The 22,514-nt window shown below is 40.4% G+C and overlaps 1 protein-coding gene across 20 annotated transcripts in view; it reads right to left on the reverse strand.

The window, feature by feature from the left end:
* The window catches only part of DLG2 (discs large MAGUK scaffold protein 2), a 1,018,165-nt gene that overhangs the window by 842,417 nt on the left and 153,234 nt on the right, over nucleotides 1-22,514 (reverse strand). For 14 of the 20 annotated variants that reach the window (XM_069808461.1, XM_069808468.1, XM_069808465.1 and 11 more), the window contains one exon: nucleotides 14,049-14,123. The exons of the other annotated variants lie outside the window; for them this stretch is intronic. In XM_069808461.1, coding sequence (XP_069664562.1) covers nucleotides 14,049-14,123 — 75 coding nt within the window. The remainder of the gene's footprint in view (nucleotides 1-14,048; nucleotides 14,124-22,514) is intronic. 20 annotated transcript variants of the gene reach the window in all.

Here is a 22,514-nt window from a genome sequence, read left to right on the forward strand (position 1 = left end):
CCTAAATCTTTCCACACAGCCAATCTGTCAAATGAAGAGAGGATCAGTCAGTATAAGACAGACTATTTTTGCCAATGTATATTACTATACTTAGCAAGTAGAAAGTAACTGAGCTAGAGTTCAGTTAAATTCCATGCTAAGAGTTTGCTGGCCTCCCAAATTATTTTAAATTACCTAGCTTTTCTAACTATTCTGCATTGATTTGACTAAGCAATGCAATTTAACTAATGTAGCTCCTGACTCTTTCCTTCTACAAGTTAGCATAGAAACGTCCATCTGCAAAGACTTAGGCAAAGGTCCTGCAGCTTCGCACTGGACTGATAGGCATTAGGCACCGTCACGACTCAGTTTCTTGCTGCTCACCCAGTTTGTAGTTGCAGGCGGAGTTTGCTCCTTATTTTTGTACGTAATGTATCTCAAAACAAAACCTAGCAAATACGTTCAGAAAAAAAATGGCAACTTCAGTCCATAAGCATTACCTCTGCATACCATTTTACTACATTCTTCCAAAAATGGAATAAAAAAATTCCCACAACACTTCTCCAGCTATCACTATACACTATTTGCTTACAGATGCTCCGTCATGTTGATGTGAGACACTACTCTGGACTTAAGTAAAAATCTAAGTAATTTTCAGTGGAATCACTGAATCCACTTTCCAGTGTCTCTCTTTATTCCATTTTGAATAAAGTCACTACATTAGGGGGGGTTCTGGTGCCTGTAAGGTGACACTGCATATTGTCATCAACATTTCTGCCACACTTTGAGAAGAGCCCAATGAAATTAGCTGCAGATCCATAAAGCATGGTGACACTAAGAGCTCCCTGATCTGGCCTTTAGGTACTGGTTCCTGCAAGGCAGTTCGTGAAAATTACTAATAATAAAATTCAGAAAAGTAGCATGTTGGCTAGAAGCAGGGGGGAATGCTGGTAAGAAGAGAGATAAAGGATACTTCTGAAATTCCCTGTCTCCTACTGCAGGTGCCTGCCTGACCTGTGCACCTAAAAGAGACTACAATACATTGCCTAAAGCCCCCAACCTTACTTACTTACATGCCTAAATTGCCCCTTTGGGTAGAGAAGATTGCTTCATTCTTTCCCCTCAAAAGATGGATGGAGGATGAGATGCTCTTAGTATAATTGCATTTTTGTGAACCGAAGTTCAAAGTTCAGCACAAGCTTCGCTCTGGAGGTCAAATCCACATTTCCACCTCCCAGGAGAACGCGATGACCAGCAGCAACAAATAAGGTTCAGACAGAAAAGTCTCCAACCTACCTGCGAAAGGTGGCCAGTAGTGTGTGGAGAAATGAAAGAAGCTTCAGCACAAAGGGTGGGAAACGTACTTCTGAAAACTCTGCTGCTTGAAATCTTGGAGACGTCTAAGCAGGGAGGGATGGGAACGGGCATGGGCTTTATGCATTGCCTACTTGGACTTGGAAACTTAAATTTTGTCTAAGCCGCATTTCAGCCACTAAATTGCTTATGTGGATCCAGGGCTTTGTGGTCCTGTGATGCATCCCTGTCTGCTAGAGTCGCAGCTAGAGAGGGAGTTTCATGGTAGCTCGTCCCGCTTGGAGGATTACAGCAAGAACAAGTAGCTATTTGTTATTAGCCAACCTTTTCAATTTCATGACAGTTGGGGTGTTCTGGTTCCTATTCAGAAAGCAAGATAAATTTGAGGCTTCTGCAGGTGTGACAGTTTCTTTAGTCAGTGATGACTAAACAGAAAAAATAAGAACAAAGATATAAAGATTGCAGTAGTAAGCAACTGAATAAAAGACTGAATAAAAGACTATGGAACATCTGTTAAAAAAGCAACTAACATTTACTTTTCAATGCTTTTGAGCCATGTAATTTTAAAAAAAAAGATAATTTTAAACCACCTTGAATATTGAGAGCTTCAACCTCTATCTATGATGCATAGATTCCTGAAACATTCTCTTTTTTAAAATTAGATTATAAAATATGTTATTATGCCAATGTTTTGATTTTGCACCTGAAAACTGAATCCCCCAAATAACAAGCTGTTTTCCCACCTCCTGTCTTGCCAAAAAAAAAAATTTAAAAAAATCAGGTGCTCTGTAATACAATAAAGTATGTGTCTTTCAATAAGTTTCCCTTTCATCCTCAGTTTCAAGACAAAAAGGCTGTAACACTGACCCAGGAAAATTAAATGTGGAATCGGAAAACATATCACACCATTATGCAGTGCTGTACGCATTAATAAATCTCAAAGAAATTTAGGAAAGCAGCAAGTATTTGTATATCTACCTTGGTGAAACCAAGGGACTGATGATGATTTTTCTTAGGGTGCGTTTGGAGCAAGGCAGAAATCAGAAATTCTTTTGGAAGAGGTCATAGATCCTTTTTCCCAGTCTGATTCTGCCTCAGATCAGCCACGATGCTGTGCATTTTATGTAAATTCACCAGTAATAAGGACTCAGAAATTAGCTGACAATTAACAGAATTGTGAACCGCAACACAAAACAACTCATTCTCCCACAAAGCTGTAGGGATTCTGTAGATTATCACTACTAAGCAAAGTCAAAAAGAAAAAATAGTATACAACCTCCATGTCCAAAATACCATTTGGAGGTAGTAAAATAATCAGATGTGAATGAATAAAGATGTCAAGCTTGGTTTAGTAAATAGACCATTTAATAAGCTCCCTTTTCTGGGAGTTTACTGCTTAACAGCAGTTAAGCACATCTAAGAACCCAATAAACATGCAATATGCTAAACTACTACTGTGAATGCTATGAATCCACAAACCTAATTAAAATTTTTTCATTTTCAGAGGTGATAAACTGAGAAGACCCTTCTACTTTCATTTCAAAATCAATTTTGTCATTGATTTCACTGAAACAAAAGAAGGTCTTATACAAGGACCTACTGTTAATTGGAAAAGAAAGACTGCGAATAACTTTACAAGAGCTCCACAACTTCCTATCAATGACAATGTAACAAATAATACACAAAACCCAATAGAAAATAAATGAGAAAAATGGAAAGATCTGCTCAAAGTCATTTTTTACTGTAGAGGATGCTGAGTTTCCATAGAACTGATGTTGCAGAAAGTTAATGGCAATTTGAATTTCATGAAAGAGAGCTGAAAAAAATCATTGTTTAAATCACCCTTTAAATCTCTAAAAGCACTTTTCATGCAAATATCTAAAGGGGGAGAAAATGCACAGCTGATCAGATTATATTTGAGTAGAATAAGCCTATGTATTACACTAGAAAACTGATAAGCATATACCCGATAAGTAAAAACTTCTTTACTACAGTTAAGAATTGATAAAGTAAATGCCAAAATTTTATTATCAAACAAGTTCTTTATTAAAAAAAAAAAAAAATAAAATCCAGGAGAGGATTCAAACTTTCAAGGTTTAATCACTTTTACTAGCAAGAGAGAGAATGAGCAACCAAACCCTGCCCTGTTACACTGGTGCAAATCTAGATTTACTTTACCATGTCTGACAGCAGAATTTTGTTCCACTTATCTAATTCTTATTTTAATGAGTTCTGGTCTATCACAAGTAACTGCCCATCCATAACCTCAAACTTTAGAAGCCTCTAAACTCCTGATTGCTGGAAGAGGGAAAGATATTCTGAGGGAAATATCGCTCTCTACTTGACATCTTACCACACTTTATCTCTTAAGCATCAACCATGGAATTCCATCCGCTGCAGAGCTATAGAGGTCCTTTGGGACTTTTGTTCTATCTGCTATGGCCAGTCTAAAGTTTTATGAACCATCTAAGGACACTCAGTCTGCTAATGTCAAATGTGACACAAATTGGCTTGTTAGCAGACAGGCCTGGACTGAGCTTATAATCAAAGGCTCCACCGTGCAGAGATGCAACAGATCAGGATGTGCAATTCTGTTTTACAATAAAGGGGCAAATCCAGGTAGACTACAAATTCTCAGGTGAGTGATTCACCGAGACTAATCTTTAATTAGTGGCTTTTTGTGTTTCGTGCTTTATCGATCACATTTATGCAGTAGCAGAAACCAACAGAGGACGACAGCGGAGGTTAGAAGCAGTGTGTGACACTGAATCATTTCCAGATCCTTAAGTGAGGTTTTACATGATAGTGTTTCCTGTAACAACAGATGACTGGGTTCAATCTCACAAGGTTTATTCCCTGTCCTTCAACGCAGTATTGCCATTTTGCTACTGTCATGACATTTAAATATTTCTAGGTGGCTATCCAGTGTTAGAAATCACTGCTCTTCACTCGTGACTGTTTTTTTCTGATTACCTATTCCACAATGTTAAATGGTTTTAAAACGGTAAATATTTATCCAAATACGAATATCCCTCTTAAGCACCTCAGAAGTAAGGACACAGCAGGGAAGAAGAAAATGTGAGAGCTATTCTGTGGGTGAAAGGAGAGCACCAAAATAAGGAAGAGCACTCCCTTAGCTCTCCTTCCATCCCCAAAATAATTCAAGACCCAGCCTTCACTCAGGAAATCCCGCAACGGTGACAGCAAAGGGAGTACCACAGCTCAGACTGAGAGGCATGTGGCACAGCAAATAAAGATAGGAGCTGAACACCAACAGGTTTAGATTAGCTGGAGACAGGGCCAGAGAGTTATTTATGCAGCAGAGATCAGTACAACTGGGGTAAGCTCAGGAGCTGGTGCCAGAGGCACAAAGGACGTACTGAAGTGTCTGTATAAAAATACATATACATAGTACACATTTGTGGGAGGAAAAGCTTCAGCTTTTCTGTGGTTTTGCTTTTTCTTTAATTATACAGCATCCTATTTTAGATGTTTCCACCATACATTATAAACAATTCAGAGGAATACAGAATGCATAGCCTCTAAATGTAGCTTCCCCTGAAACGCAGCTCTCAGCAAAGACAGCGACGGCAGAGCAGATTGTGGATCTGACGGCTCCTACACACGCTGGTTGCCCCGTTGCTCTAGAGCTAGAGCACAGCTCACAAACTGAAGGTAAATAACTGAGCAAAGGGGTGGCCTGGGCTGCCAAAATAACATACGAAAACCCTCTCCTAAAGTAACTCCATCACCTATGATGGTGAGTATTTGTAAAAATGTCCCTTCCCTTTCCACAAAAGAATAATGTCCTGTCCTGTCATCCACTGCTTTGTTACAAAGCCCCAGGGTTGTTTCAAGAGCTGATCGGTTGCACGGCACAGTAAAATACAAAGATGTGGTGCCGTGCTTGGACTACTAGCTTTATCGTGGGTTAATTGGGTTAATAATTACCCTGGGTGCAGCACTCGTTCCAGAACTGACATGCTCAGTGTATTTCTACACAATGTAGTCGTGTTTTCCACCTCTCTGCTCCTCCCCCTTGTTTGTAAAATGGGGATAGCAGCTTTTCCCAACTTCTTCACAAGGGTCTTGTGACAACAAATTAATACCCTGAGATGCTCAGATGCTAAGGAAACACAGTAAAGTATCCAAGGTAAGAGAGAAGAGATGGACCTACTGTGGGTTAGATGAAGATGTACTGTTGGAATGACTGATAGGATGCATTTGAATCCATAATTCATGCTAAGCAATTCAAACAAATATTTATCCCTGTGAATTCACATAAGATGGTGATACTTGATGCAAAAAAGGCAGACACCCATCCAGAAAAATTCACAGAGGGACACTGACCCCTAGAGATGTATACACAAGGTTCATTTGGACTGCAAGAGTCATCAACAAACAGGGCTGAGCTAGCACCTTTGGGTTTTGGCAAGACTCAAATCCCAGGAAGGGTTGATACAACTTAGGTCTGCTTTCATGGACAGCTGAAGCTCTAGTTTTCAAAGCCCTGAAAACACAGGATATTTAGACCTATAAGTCATAGTCTTCCTGCGACACATAACAGTTTATTAATTATATGGTTTACAGGCACTTTCCCATTTATATTTCTTGCTTCCTTAGAGCACCCAAAACAAACAAACAAAGCAAACAAACCCTAATTTGCATGACTGTTCCCATCTGTAAAAAAAAGTCCCCAACAGCAGAGAAATGAGTATTCTGCAGGGAAGACTAATTTTTATCAGCCTTTGAAGAAGCTTTTTATATAAGTTTCTTCAGAAATGACTGTGCAATACATCCCTGACATATCGGCTGCCCCAGTCCCAGGGCAGGATTCCCATGCTCATTTATAGTGGCATATGAGTGATACCAACGGGGTCGAAGGAAGGTCCCCCAAGCACTTCACAGGAGACATTCAGAACTTTTCAGGGATAAATCTTTGGAGAACACATTCACTAAGACAGCTATTCACAGCCATTTATGTGATAAAGAGAGACCTTTTGGTTTCTATAGCCCTGTAAGTGTAAATGACATTATACAGTATGTATGTACTGAATGAATAACAGGACTTGCAATCTAAAAGTACAAATGAAAATGCCACTGAAACGTATGGTCTATTATGGTTAAATAGATTGTTTTTCAAGGTATTAAGGAAAAAGGTGGTTGGTATAATACAAGGTTATGTGAGATGCTGTAATACCTCTATGTCTTGGGCAGTGCCTGGATCCAATCCTGTGTTCATTTGCGTTTTGCCTGGAAGTCAGGGGCAGCTCCACCTATCTGTAAAAGGACAGCTATAATAAACTGCTTTTTGGGGTAGCCTAGAAGGCAAGTCTCGTAGCTGAGTCTCTGATGTAGGTCACCGCTTTGCCACAGACTCGTGCAACACTGAGAAGATCCCCTGGCGTGGGATACATCTTCGGATCAGACGCCTGTATCAGAGCTGGTTGTCTAGGTCTCCTTTATCATTAATCAAGAGAAACACACCCTTCAATAGCCCCATTCGTACTTTAAAGACCAGTCTAAAGGTGAACTGCACCTCAAAAGTGTTTATAGCTCTCCAACGACATAAACCTGGATAGATGAATTTCACTTTCAGCACCTCTATCAAACACAAGGCAAACTTCCTACCCTTTGTCTTCCACAGCTGCTTCAGCCACAAGTTTCTTCTATAGATTTTTACAGCGCCAGGCAGAATGAAGCTCCTTGCTAACATGTAGTTTCCAGATATCATCGTGGCGTGAGTTACTGAACCATGAGCCACAAATCCTACTCTTCCACTTGAGCCCCGCTTCACCTGTTGGTTATGTACACATACACTTTTTTTAATTTATATGATGAACGTTTGATTTCCTAAAAAAATTAAATCACTGCCTCCACTTATGCTGCAGCACATCTAAGAGAAAAATAATGAAAACTATTTAGCTCACCTTGCTGGGGACTAGAAATACTTCTAAGCAGTCATATTAATCATATTTGCAGGTTACTGCAGGGTGTAAATAAATAGCGGAGTTAACTTTGCTCTTGTGTATATCACCATAAACTCAGAATGTTTGAATTGCTCGTGTTTGACCTTAGCATGGAATTTCCCATGTCAGGAAAGCATGGCTTTTGGGTAGCAACATCCTGGGGATATAACCCTCAAGCTATGTATATGTTATCAGAAAGACTATACTCCAATACTGCTTTTCCTCTGGGAATAATAAATAATAAATACTGCAGAATTTGGATGTGCACACTGCTTTTAAACTTCAATGACACTGTCAAAATGTTGCCTGGCTAAATCAGCACTTAAAACAGAATTTTAAAATAGTGTCCAGAAGAGTATTAAGTTTTGTTTAAATCTTTTTTTGCTCATAAATCTAATGAGTTGCAATGATTTTAAGTAGTTAAATCTAAAATTGTTTTTCTATAAAAGTTTACCTTTAAGTAATTGTTGTTGTAAAGATCAATGCCAGGTCTCAGCTCAAAGAAAATTTCTATAACCAGGTTAGAAATATTTTGTTCTAATTTATGCACTGCTACACTTCTGTGACTGGGACTGCTGTATGCCTTCCATAAAACAAATAAAGCAATAAAGACAGCAAATGTCCTCTACATAATATGTGCTTAATGAGATTACTCATTGTAAACTACTCATGCAAAATGTTTCCTGATGATGATGTCAAGCAGCTATGTGGGTCAATCTGCAAATAATAGTTTTGTACAGCTTAATGTTCATCATAGTATTTTTTTAAAATTAATTATCACCTTACCTTAAAGGTTTCTGAGCTTGTTTTCAAACTGTGAAACCCTTCCCTTGTTTCACTGGGATCACATGAACCGAAATGGGAGGAAGGACAACGTATGTCATAAATTAAGTATATATATTTCATTGTCAGGGGGCTATTAGCATTTTAAAAAAACCTGTCTCTCCCCTTTCTTCCCTACTCTTTGGTGAAGTAGAGGAGTAAATGACTTCTTTTGCCCTATTTCTCTCAAAATTTGCTCCCGAACCCTTCTGTTAACACATACTCTGCTAGCGTCTGCCTCTATCTACCCAAGCATGAAGCATTTGCTGCCCTGCTGGGATGTGCTGCGGTTTGCTGCTAATCCAACACTACCTTAGTCTAGCTGGAACCTTCCCCACTGAATCCGTAAATCAGATTACAGGAGAGATGTCACGACTCTCCAGCACCTCGAGCTACAGCCAACAACAATAGGAACAGCATGTTTTTCCCCAGGGAAAGCTGGGGAGGGGCGGTGGAAATGAGAAGGACGCATCGGAGGGCTATCCAAGGGGAAGAGGGATTCAGGTGGCTATTTTAAAAAGCAGCTTCGTAGCTGGCAATTGGTGACGGACTCGGCAGTGCAGGGTACAGACAGGCTTTTTAAACAGTAAAGAGGTGGATGGTAAACTGCCTTGAGCACGGGGCAAGGAGGGCTACAGGAGATCTTGGAATAAAGAAGATCTGCAGGAATATAGTGACCCAGCAGAAACATGCATGGCATTACTTTAATACCTCCTTTAAAATAAAGCTGACTTTTAGCACTCAAAATTTTCCATTACCATTTCCATTTCCAGCACCGAGGTGAAAGATAGAAGAACAGAGCATTGTAATAATAGCACAGTTTTCAAATATTTCACATTAGCCACAAAAAACATTCCCCACCACCCGGATTGTCTGTGGAATTTATTAGCCAAGAGGGTTTTAATAGAAAAAGACTTAAAGCTGAGAGAGAGAGAGAGAGCCCCTGCAAAAGGTACTTTCTGGAGTGCAGAGCTGTTTGTTTATTTTATGGAGCACATCTACCCAGGAGAGGAGGGGACATCCTTACGAGGCACAACGCAAAGTCCTGGGAGAGAGCCGAGTCTAGCCAAGCAGAGCCATTTATTTGCTTTGTGTTTAAAGAGAGCAAGGTTCATTTCAGAAATGATTCTTCCAGACTCACAGCCTTAAAATAAAGCAGAATATGCATGTTTCGGTATGTTTCTGCTTGGCTCCATTGTACAGTATCGTGTCAGAACATTCTTTACATAGAGCACAACCACCAGAACTAACACACAGGCATTTTCCAAAAGTATGAAGTTCTTTAAAATAACTCCTGTGAAGCGAGTCTGAATACAAAACTTTGATTAGTTCGAACAGGAATGTTTACAGGATAACTCCCAGATCAGGCTAAATTCAGACATTGTGCAGGGCATTAGTGCATTCCTGTCCCTCCAGTGTTCCAAATAAACTGGGAAAAGAGAAAGCCAGAGTAACTTTATCCTCCATGCACTGACCTATCCCACCTAAAGAGAGCAATAACATCCTGCACATGTATGCGGGTTCAAAAAGGAGTGACCTTTGCTCTCCTTGTGTTATGGGCACAGGTAAACCGAGGGGCAGAAAGACTGAGGGCTCGGCTGCCAAGCAGGCTGGCAGCCAAACTTGCACTAAATTTCCACAAGAATGTAGCACCAATGTAAAGCTGCAGCCCGCGAGCTACCGCAGCATGCACGGCTGCGGCATTGCCCCTGTGAGGACCCTTGTTCAGGTTCCCCTATCCTTAAAGTCACTGTCTCCTTCTTCACATGGAGGGGACAGCTGATGCTGAACGAGGCTCTGCCCAGGGCACGCACCAAATCTATTGCCTTTTGTGCCCACACACCCTTTACCGCTCTCTCCTGCTGCTTCTCCATGGCAGATGACTCCCCAGAAGGGAATCTCTCGGTGGAAGGGGACTAGGACAGTGGGTCAAGGAGCTCTGCCGAGACCGCAGCAGGGAAAAGCAGAGGGATCCTACTAATGCTGCAGGGTGAGATAAGGTGAGTGTTTGCGCTGAATGCCAAATACGAGAAAAGCTCTCAACAGGGCCAGAAGAAAAGACAACCCCAAATGTTTTTGCAAAACAGGTGCATCCTGTGATACTTCATTATCTTTGCATAATGGATCTAGCTAGCAAGCAACCCCAGCGGTAGGAAGGTTTAGTATGCTAAAGAGCAGCGCAGCGAACTCCTTTTGGAGTATTTTATAATCAAACACTACAAATCCTTCGGAAGACATGACTAAAAGTGCAAGTGCAGACAAAGCCACCCTTAGGTAATTCCCTTGATTAAAACCCTCAGACTTGAAATGAATCTAATTAAGGACATTGCGAAGGCACAGAAAGGCAGTGTTCACTTATGCCCTCTTTTGCAGATGGTGAGTTGCCAAACAGAATCGAGAATCTTAATTGCAAGAATCATCAGCAAATTCAAAAAGGATGGTAAATTAGGGACTGCAAAAGTCAGACTGTTACATAACAGCAATGCTGCCAGATCTCCCGGTTCTTGCATTAGATAGGAAAGGAGCTCCCAAGAGACGACACAGTGCTTTTTATAAAAAAATGCTGGAAAAGGAGAGAAAAGCCTAGCCCAGACTTATGCCATCCTGAGTGACATAGGCAGCAAAACTGATGAAAGAGGATACCCTTTCTACCAGTTTGGTTTTCCTTCATTATTTGACACTGTTACCTATACCGCTATTGAGAGGCATCCCTACAGACACTATGGTCATATAATGGAGTTGTCACAACTGGCCAGATCTCTGGTTTTTTTCTTTTCTGATCTTTCAAGCCTTTCATAGCAGGTATTATGCTCTGATGCATCACTGGAAATTTTCATTTCATTAATCAGCTTTCTATCAAAATGTTGACATTTCACAGATATTCTTCTCTGATAAAATCAAGGCAGTTAAAACACACTTTTGAAATCACATGGCGAAAAACATTGACCACCTAGAAGTTCATTTCTGTCTGATTTAATTTTCCCCAACTGTCTGCATTAGTCTCCCAAGAAAAGAAATCTACTGAAGTATGGTAAGAAATGCTTATAAATATCTGATACAGATAAGCTAGACAGAAAAATCTGTTTGGCTGCATAGAAAATGGTTTCATAAAAAAAAAGCAGGAGGTATTTGGGAATTACAACATATTTGTGGGGTAGTGTGCTGAGCTCCTTCACTCCATTCAACTTTTATAATCAAGCAAAATATAGATGGAAGCAAGCTCCAAGTACGCAATTAAGTCAAGGACCACATATTGTACTCTACAATCAAAAAAAAAAAAAAAAAGGCAACTAAGTGAATGATTGAACTGTATTCTAATAGTAGTTGGGTTTTTTTCATAGACTCATAGAATGGTTTGAGTTGGAAAAGGCCTTTAAAGATCATCTAGTCCAACCCCTCTCTGCCATGCCAGAGACATTTTTCACTAGACCAGGTTTCTCAAAGCCCCATCTAACCTGACTTTGAACACTTCCAGGGATGGGGCAACCACAAACCTGTTCCAGTGTCTCACCACCCTCATCGTAAAAAATTTCTTCCTGATGTCCAATCTAAACGTGCCCTCTTTCAGTTTAAAACTGTTACCCCTTGTCCTATCACAACAGGCCCTACTAAAAAGTTTGTCCCCATCTTTCTTATAAGCCCCCTTTAACTACTGGAAGGCTGCAATTAGGTCTCCCCAGAGCCTTCTCTTCTCCAGGCTGAACAACCCCAATGCTCTCAGCCTGTCCTCACAGCAGAGGTGTTCCATCCCTCTGATCATCTTCACGGCCCTCCCCTGGACCCGCTCCAACAGGTCCATGTCTTTCCCGTGCTGAGGACCCCAGAGCTGGACGCAGAACTGCAGGTGGGGTCTCACCAGAGCGGAGCAGAGGGGCAGAATCCTCTCCCTCGACCTGCTGGCCACGCTTCTTCTGATGCAGCCCAGCATACAATTGGTTTTCTGGGCTGCGAGTGCACATTGCCGGGTCACATCCAATTTTTTATCCACCAGTATCCCCAAGTCCTTCTCAGGGCTGTTCTCAATCCCTTCATCCCCTAGTCTGTACTAATACTGGTGATTCTCTTGACCCACGTGCAGGACCTTGCACTTGGCCTTGTTGAACTTCATGACATTCGCACAGGCGCACTACTCAAACCTGTGAAGGTCCTTCTGGATGGCATCCCTTCCCTCTAGTGTATCAACCACACCACTCAGCTTGGTGTCATCTGCAAATTTGCTGAGAGTGCGGTCGATCCCACTGTCCATGTTATCAATTAAGATATTAACTAGTATTGGTCCCAGAACCAGTTTCCACTCTAGCAGTTTAAAAATAATACTTCTTGGAAATATTCTGATCTTACAACATTTCTAGTGCTAACAAAGACAACAAAGCTCAATCCTCAGCTTTTCATTTTTTGTGGCAATATAGAAATTTGCAAGACAGCAGGTCTATAGTTATTACCTATGCATGCACACATACCTGGTGTGACAAGAGACAAAGAACACTCAAGCTACATGCTTTTATTTTTGATGGTTTAAGAAACAAATATCCTAAAAAATACCCAAACCATTTAAAGCCACTTTATGAAAAGTCAGGTCTTGGTGTCAGTGGAAATTGAGTGCAACTGCTCCTGGGCATTACTACAAATGCCCAGTACATTTCCATTTCTCAAAGCACCACACTACCATACTTGTGCTCATGCTGCAACCCTCTCAATATAAACAAAAACCAAGACCGCATCACAAAGTCAATCCAAAGCCTTTGAGAATGGAAACTAATAATTAAGAAAAATTACTAATTAGTTACTGGGCTAGAACCTTACCTGGTAAAAAACTGTTCAGCTCAACTGTTCTATCAATACTTTTAAGTGGGTTTATTTTAGTACAGATCAACAATGATATAATTCATTTGAATATATTGTAAGGACAACCAAAACCACAGGGTTTACAATCACTTGCAAGATTAGCGAGAGACTGAGGGAGAGCGAAAACTTGAATTTGTTTTACATTCATCTACTCATAAAAGGTGACAAGCTGATAGCTGTGGACCAACATCATGCTGTGGTCCAGAGCCAAAGAAAATGTCAACTAAATCCTGCCAACTCCTCAGCTGAGATAAATCATCATAGCTCTATTAGTCAGCCCTCTAACTTCCAGCATCCAAGGATTTGGCTCTATCTACAATGTATGTTCAGGCAAGATATAAATCAATGCAGTGTCAACTTGACCGCAGTTTCTTTTTTCTCTTCAAATATTACAGTGTCTTTGATAGTTAAAAGCAAATCTCACTGAAGTCATCTAATTGGCAGGAGGAGGAAAACACTTACAAAGGTCATTTCCTATAAACCCAGCAGACTAAAGTTCACTCACTGCCCATCATCCCAAAAGTTGTTGTTACCTACACTGGGCAAATTTTCCCACTTATTAGTCCGTAAAGCACTTGGAATCGTCAGCCTTTCTTTCTTCCATAAGAATGTGGAAAAGAAAAGAAGCGTCTCCCCTTCCTCATGTCACCACCTGGGTCTGGGGACAGCCTGGTGCTTTAAACGTCAGCCGTTTCTGGCAGACCCTGCAGCAGCTTATGAATGAATTCCCACAAACTGTGCCCGTGACCAGGCAAAACTAGCAGGCTCCCAGTCATCACACTCAGCTGGAGTCCAGAGTTATAGCAATCAACAGCAACTCCACACTCCTCTGGGCTGGACACCACCACCACCCATACCACGCTTGCCACTGATCCCCATTGCTCCATGTGGAATGAATTAAACTCCCGAAGAGCCTGAATTTCTGGAGAAGCCCTGCTAAGCCACTATCCAACATTTCAACAGCTCAGGCTTCCCAAGGAGTTTGGTCTGGCCTCAGGACTCGTTTCTGTTCTTTCTCAAATGCAGTGAGTATGGAAATTTTACCCGACAGGGCTGCTCCAAACACAGAGACTTACCATTCAGTCTCTCAAATCTTTGTATTAAAAGGCTCAAACTTACGGTAGAGTGCTGAATGGGTATCCAGGCAGGTGTTTCGACTGAGCATTTGTGGGATGGGCATCTGCCATGGCTCTGCTGCAAATAAGTGAAAATGGCATTATACACAACACAGTATGTGCTGCAATCGCTAGGCACAATGGACTCCATTCCAGATGGAGCATCTAGGAGTTTGCTAGTACGCATTACACCTCACAAAGTCATTTTCCACTGTCATGTAGGGATAATAATCTGCAGTTCGCAGGACCAAAAAGGCCTCGACCATTAATTTTGCTTTGAAGTTCTCAGTTATGTGGGTGAACATATCCTTCATCCACTCTGAACCCCAAGCGTGTGCCATCTGGCTTTCCTCCCCACTGGAGCATTCAGAGAACAGTGGAGCTTTAGGCAGAGATTGGCTCTTTTCCCCCCACTTCATGACAGGCTGCATTTTTCCATTATGTCCTCTTTGAACCAGTGATAGGTGCAGCCTGAACCACGCCGGGGTGATTTTCCAGGAGGAGTAAGCCTCTCCCAAATGTTCAGGGTGTTTCTTTGCTGAGCAGAACGCTCTGCTTACTCCCCAGATTGGCCCCTGGAGGACATGGAGCAAGTACCCAAGAGTCCTGCAGTTCCCTGAAACTTTGCAGAACCAAAAGAGTGAGGGGTTAATTTAAAGTCTAATGTTCCACATGGCAGTGCAAGATGCAACCATCAGGCCTTCAGGCTGATCTTCCTGTAATTTCCCTTGCATTTGCAGTGATTCGATTACATTTTAGCAAAGGTTTGGAGTCCATCAGAATGAATTGCACAGCAGATTGGGTCAGAGTCCCTGAAGGAAAGTTCAGGATAAATTCTGGTGTCTGCCACCATTACTCTCAGCATTTCACATAAGAGTCAAACTATTATTTAGCTCCTTGAATTGGAGGACTCTTGTAATCATGTGTGTTCCTGAAGCTGAAAATAATGTGAAAAAAAAAAGCTTCCTTCCTTCTACTTTCATTTGAGCCAGATATATTGGAAGCAACTACATTACACCTTTCTTTTCCCCATGCTGAGAGCAAAGGAGAGCAACTTCTGCAAAGACTAATGATTAGGCTTCACACGATTTTCAATTTTGAGTCTGATTTAAGAACATTAACTAACAAAGTACTATTAGTGCTTTGTTCTTTATTTCCAAAAAGTAAACACTTGTAAAGCATTGCAATACTAAATACTTTTACAAGTAAAAAGAAGAGCAAATACTATGCATATCAGTTTCAGTTTCACGTTCCCCAAACCTTGAAAACTGGTTATCTTTTATATTTTCACTTAGACAACTTTAAGGAATATTCAGAAAGACAGCTAGCAAGCAAGAAGCATTGTACCTTTAAATGAAAGTTTAGAAAGTCTTGCTTAAAAGGATTTGAAAAAGTCACTGCTATCACTGCAGCAATATCCTGCGGGTGTGTGCTATCTCCTGTAAGGAAGGGATGAACACAACAGCAAACTATGTAATCCTATCAAAATAATAAAACTATAGATGAATTTTGATCAAAAGACTGCACGAAATATTGGTAATTACTTTTCCCTTTCTTTAACAATTGTATGTCTTCAGTCTTTAATCCAAGGCAAGATAAAGGCAAGAAAATTGATAATTTGCTTTGGACAGGAAACATTTGTCTGATTGAAAAGCCTGATCTTACAAACTCAGGTAACCATATATAACGTTTGTCATGACACTCCTCAAAAAGACTCCTCACATTCTTAAAGAGGATACATCCACAAAATAAAAGCTCCAGCTCTCATAGCAGGAGCTGCTAATACTCTGCAAGTATTCTTGACTTTGAGATTATACAAAAACTGTCCCAAGGCCCAGAATCACAAGACACACGCTGCATATTCAAAGGCCAGAAAGACAGAGGTAACTGGGAATTGCCTATTGACACCATTTCTCCAGAGATCCCAACTTCTCAGCACAAGGGCCGGCTGTAGGGTGACCTGCGGAGTTTGGCCTTTCACAGCTGGGTATTTGAATTACTGGGCTGAAAACATGATAGTGCACTGGTATTGTCTGAGAAATGCATGTAGTTCAAGGGCTAGGACTGAACACTTTTCTCCTACAGCTTTTTAGGGATTTGGGGTTGGATTTTTTTTTTAATTACAGCTGATTTGTTATTTGAATTATTCCTGCTTTTTGTATTGTTCTGTAAAAACCAATGCTTTTCATACCTTTTATATCTTACATCCTCACCTAGTTGAAATAGTTCTAAGAAATAAGGTTGTATATCAACTGTTTGTAATACTTTTCTTCATAAAAGTGCCCTTTTTTTTTTTTTAATCAGCCAAAAGGTCCAACATGTCACATCTAGAGACACCAACTAAAACAAAATTACCCAAAAGGTCAAGACTACATAAAGTATTCTGCAAGCATAGGCAATACAAGTAAGCATAGGAATAAATATGTTGGGAATTATTTGCAGACCGTAGAAGGAATTAATTCCATTTGATTATTATTGTTAACATTTTCCTCAGCCTAGGAGTTTGGTGGGCTTAAGGACTACAGACCCTGGTCCACCACTACACTTGAAAGTTAAAAATCTGAAAAGTGATGAAAAGCCATCATTTGAAATCATCTTTCTTCAGACAGCCTTCAAGGGAGGACAGAATTACCTGTAGTTTTCATGTTTACTAATATTTGCATGTAAAAAGAATATATCTTGCCTTGCTGTTTGGAAGAATATGTTCCAATAAAAGAGTTTTCCATCTGAAACGGAAACAGAGAGGCTGTTTCTGCATAGCTTATGAATGAGTGATTCCCACAGTCTTGTTTTACTCCCTTTCTTTGAGGATACCCAGCCTCCTGCACTAAGCTTCACCCTTGAGACAGCTCTAATGGAGTGATAGACACAGCTATCCAGGCGTAGGCTTTATCACAGCTTCATGCAATCAGAGCCTTCAAAATACGCAGTAAGATCTTCAGCTTGTGTAATTTTTGTATAAAGAGACCTTGGGACACAAAAAAATAATTCCATTCTCATTGCTGAATTCAGCATCAGTCACAGCTTGCTTTCTGGGTTGATGCTTTAAAACCTTGATAAATTGCATAGCAATAATACAGTCAGGAAGCAATGAAGTGATGACCAAACTCAGATAGAGATGCTAACCGCCTAGCCAGTTGGAGACAGTGCAATTCCTTCTCTGGAGGCACTGTTACATGTAATTCCAAAACCAATAGGTTTATCCAGCATCCAGAAATTCAGACCCCATAGGTAACCAGGAGACAGAAAAGCATCAACTTCAGAAGACAAAACCAAGGCTGCAAGCCCTTCAGAGTCTGTGCACAACATCTACCTTCCTAGCATGCAACCTTTAAGCAAGCTTTTTTCCTACATGCTTTTCTCAGTCAGGTGTTGAAATAAATGACTGCTATTAGCATTGGTTAGAAACATCAGTATAATGTATCTTGCAGATACACTAATGTAATGCAGAACAGTGGCATCGGTGCCCACTGCAATACTGCAGTGGGAAATATTGTGTATTGAATATTGAATTGGAGGGCGAGAGCTTTGTGGCACAGCACAAGAGAGGTTTTCAGGTGACAGAGATGCAGTTGCACATCAGCAAGCTCTGGGTAAGATTTCAAGGAAAAATTCCTCTTTTGTGTTGTGTGAGCAACCACAGTGACTGCTAAGCATGTTTGGAGGGCTTTAAGAGCAAGTACATATAGCTTATTGCCACTTCCTCATAGGCAGGGAGAGGTTTTTGATATATATATATATATATACACACACACATGCATTAATACCAAATTTGGATGGCCAAATATTGCCTAATGTGACTGTGGCTGGAGACACATTTGGAGGCAGATCTTAGCTCTGCAGGAAAATATAACAAAATCCAGAGAAGATATTTAGGAATATTTTATCTGCTAAAGGTTCAGGGCTCACTGAACTGCAGCATTCCCTAAGATCTGACTTAATATTCTTTCTCAGAGAAGATACTGGTGATCAGAGTCAAAAGCAGTCACAGGTGAGATGCTGTTTGTAGCCACTAGAATGGCCAAGAATATGACTTCCCAATTATATACAAGTCCTTGAGTGAGGTCTCCAGTAGCAAAAGAGCTGGCCGAAGTCAAACCCAGCGGAACATACTTAGCTACTCCTACACATCCTTGCAATTATTTTCTCTGATGCAGATGATTCTCTGGAGAAATGAAAATTGTAGATCTCAGCTAGAGGTCTCAGACTGGGTAAAATATAATCATATACCAGGCCATACCCCTGACCTAATGATTCACTCATAAATAACCATTCCCTTCTCCTTGACTGCACACATCCTCTCATTTTTCAGAAGTCTTGCCTCAGGTGAAGGAAAGTAGAAGGAAATTTGCATGGTAGTAGCAAACAGATTAAAACACAAAAGAAACGTATATTTACATTGAGGATGCATGGCAAGAGACACATCTTTTCTGCTTTTAGTGGCCTATTGGACTTTGCAAAGAATCCATTCCGTCAGCTCCAGCTATGTGAAATGCATAAAAATGCAGCTCACCTTGGCACTAGGAAATTATCTTCCCACCTCCATGCAGGTCCTCCAAATATTAGAGAAGGGACCTGCTAAGGATGTGTAGCTCTGCTACCGTTAAGCAGCACTATCGTTAATTGAGCCAGGATCAGGCTCTCTTGTTTTTCTTTTGCTTGTTCAGTATCTTCCACCTTTCCTTCCATCTGCAGCTCTCCACTGCTGTGCAGCAGTATTAAGCCCTAACCGTATCTGCCTGAGCAGTTAATTCAACTTTTTCTTTTCTCAGTTTACAGAACTGTTCATAGATTTATGAAACAAATGACCCTTCTCCTTTCATAGTTAAAACCAATCTCAATAAAGACATCTCCCTAAGATCATCAAATTATAATCTAATGAAATCTATTGAAAATTTCAGTTGCACTAAACAAGGTCAATGCTCAGAAGAAACGAAATGTCACTCAGAAATGGAGATCAAAGAAATTCCCTTCTATTCCTGCTGCTGCCATAGAGACCAAGGGAGGGGGAAGAAGAGATTTAACAGACTTAATTCTTCCTGAAATTTATAATTAACTACAAGGGAAAAGGGACAATTACCATATTTCTAAAGAATAAAGGAGAAAAAAGTTGAGCTTTTGACAAGATATAATTACAAGACATTACATATGCAATGCACATTGGTTTGTTCTGTGTAATTTTCTTGAGACTCCCCCCAAAAAATGATATTTTTTTTTTCTAGAAAAGACAACACGTCTCATCAGTTTATATTCATAATGTTTGAAATCCAAAAGCTAGAGGCTTACAATAATTGTTCCAAAATTTAACATTGGTAAATAAAGATTTGAAATAAATACTCAGATAACACTCCCCATCTGTCAGACATCTATGAGTATGTTCTCCAGCTAAGATAAATGGTAATCAATGAAAAGGATCTTCCTGCTCTTCTAAGACTGCGCAGTTTAGCCAGCAGCCAACCCATAGTCATCAAAGCTGTCCTCGAGTACCACTTCAGAATAGAGTTTACTAAATTACACGTAAATTGCATGGATTCAGCACTATCACACTTTTAGGGTCTGGCAGGAAAACACCACAGTTTGAAGTGCTCATCAGCACCTAATAATGACTATAGAAAAAGATTTTGATTTTAGCTAAATGTGAATCTCTGGAGGGAAATCATTATGTTTCCTTTGTTTTGAGTTTGTTATAGCCAGGAAATTCAGCACAAAAACTTAGCTACCCAGTTTATGATTTCAAACTGCAATGATTCAAAGCCTGAAGTCTTGCAAAGAAAAAAACAACAAATGTTGCCCAGATCTATTTAGCACTATTAACAATATGCAGGCACAAAGAAACGTGGTTATTTTTTTGTTTCATATCCAGCTAAATTTAAATCAGATTCTCATGTCGTGTAGCTCTCTACAGCTCTGCTGGTTTTGGTAAGATTATACCAGTCTACAACACCTGAGGCACTGGTTCAACTTCAGTATTTATACCCAGCTTTATAATTTCCTAATTTTGGGACTGACTCTACAGCCTCTCAGACACATACAGCTGGTCTTGTAGGAAGTCCCACAAAATAAACTGAACTTTATTCTCAAAGTATATAACTTTTTAAAACTATATTGATTTTTTTCAGATTAACACACAATATAACTGCGGGGGGGGGGACAGGTCTATTTTCTTCAGTAAGGCCTATTACAAAAGCACTTCAGCATAATTAAATAGTCTAAGTATTATCTATTTATACTGGCATCAGACCACCATAATCAATAATCGAACTTAACCTCATAGTGGATTCACCTCTGCAAAGTAATACCAACAGCTGGCAAATAGCGTGTGGACCTACACTCCACCTCCAGCAGAAGACATGATCTGATCTGATTGACCATCCTGCCCTTCCCAGGGCACCTTGGGACTCATTTTGCCACTGCTCTGAATTAGAGAGGCTGGAACAGTGAGGTCACTCCAGTGGTACCACTTCCACATTTTTCCATTCTTCAGCCAAGTTCTAAAACCGCCCTTTAAATCAACTGGGTTGGCGCTGGGAATCAACTGTGTTGGCTAAATGCTGAAGGAGTGTTTCCCCCTCACTTGGGGAAGCCACAGCATCCTACTGGGACACATGAGCTGCCCCTGCTTTCCCCCAAGCACAGCACACCATCAACAGGGATTTATAATGATATACTTAATAGAGACTGGTAGTTTCAAAGTCAACTAGCCAAGACACAGCAAGTCCCCACTCAGATTCACAGCAGTGCTATTGAGGAGGATAAGCTCTGAATTTTGCCTTGTCTTCCATGTTGGGACTATGGGGAAAAGCAAACTAATGCTGACAAAAAGACAAGGTGCAAATTTTACAGCTCTTCTCTGCTTTACCGTTAACTTCATGCTGCAAAGTGGGGTGATGCATGTGTGCAGTGGGAGACACCTACAGAAGAGTCATACCATACCCAGGGTCTAAGCCAGATGTTGGTCCCGTACTTGACCGCAGTGGCTTCTTATTTTCCACAGCCATTGCATGTAGTGAGACTTCTGCTCACACATCTGTCAGATTTTTGCCTTAAGTGCATACATTGGTGCCTCCTGTTCCAAATATATTGCCGGATGAGCAGAAGAAAACAGGATAGACAGATGTTGCTGGCTCCTGGCAACCCTGGCAGTCAGAATTGTACGCATTCAACCTTGGTATGGGTTAACAACGTAAACAAGCACATCACCCTGCTTCCCAGCACCATTACAAAACAGTTTTCCTTCCATCTTTATCTCATTCTTTTAAATACTTGAAATAAATCCTTAGAAAAGGTGCTGGACGGACAGCCATGAAAAGAGAGATATTGCTAATTTACAAACTGGACTAACACAGACTTTAAAAAAAAAATAAAAAAATGAAAATAAAACCCCAAATTTCTTCACTAGTGGAATGAACTGAGTCTTTCATTAACTCTGGAAAACAAACAAAAAAACAAACTAAAAAACCCAAACCCAACCAAACATGCAAAATCTTTTTTTCCATTCAAATGAATAATCACATTTTCATTTAATTGTCTGGTTCCACAGATGTCAGTGACACTTGAATTAAACATGGAACCTCTGTAGTGAGTGATCTGGCTTAAGCCACTACAGAGTTAAGTGGAGCTGGCAACAAGAATCTCTAAGGAGTAATTGTTGCAGAATTCTCAACATTTTGATGACAGAACTTTATTTTTGTAGCTAACAAAACCAACAAGTTCAAGCTGGGCATTTTCCCTGGGTCTGAAGGTGGCCAGTTCTCTGGTTTTGTGAATAAATGGGGATTACTTTATTTGGTGTCTATCTAGTCTTTGTGTACATCTTTGCAAGATCTTCTCAAAACACAGAAGCTTTCAGGTGATAAAATCTGGGATTTTAAGCAAACCTCAAAATACAGCTCCCAAACAAAATAAGAGGCGACACCAGTGGCAACCAACACTGACAGTTCTTAGGGCCATTACTAATGTTAAAGATAATAAAACATTAGACTAGGTTGCCCAGGAAGTTTTAAAATCTCTGTCCTAGGAGAAGGACTTTAGCTAGCCCTGCTTGTGACAGAGGATGGCCACTTGTGGTATTATTCAATTCTCTTTTTTTTGGTGCTGTGATTGTCAGCTGGAAGTAGCAAAAAGCCTGAATCTGACACCTTGAAATCATGAGATTTAAAAAAGAAAACTACATTTTGATTTCCCTTCATTGGCCTTCTGGGTTTTAAACCTTTAGAGCTTCCACCTCTAAGCTCTCCCTTGTAGCAACAAGGGCCAGAAAGCTTTTGGTATCTTTTTCCAGGGAAAGCTGATCATCTTTTCTAAGCTACCTGACACCAAGAACTGGGGGTTTCAGTGAAGCAGCCCCTGTTATAGTGAGTCTTGTCAGGCAACACAGAGCTATCTATTTTCTTTTTCACCAGCAGCAGCTACTGTTGTATTCATAATTCTGTGAAAGGCAGAAAGATGGAAGGAGAGCCGATAGCTAGGG

This window comes from Haliaeetus albicilla, chromosome 20 (genome assembly GCF_947461875.1).
Source record: "Haliaeetus albicilla chromosome 20, bHalAlb1.1, whole genome shotgun sequence".
Taxonomy (NCBI): domain Eukaryota; kingdom Metazoa; phylum Chordata; class Aves; order Accipitriformes; family Accipitridae; genus Haliaeetus; species Haliaeetus albicilla.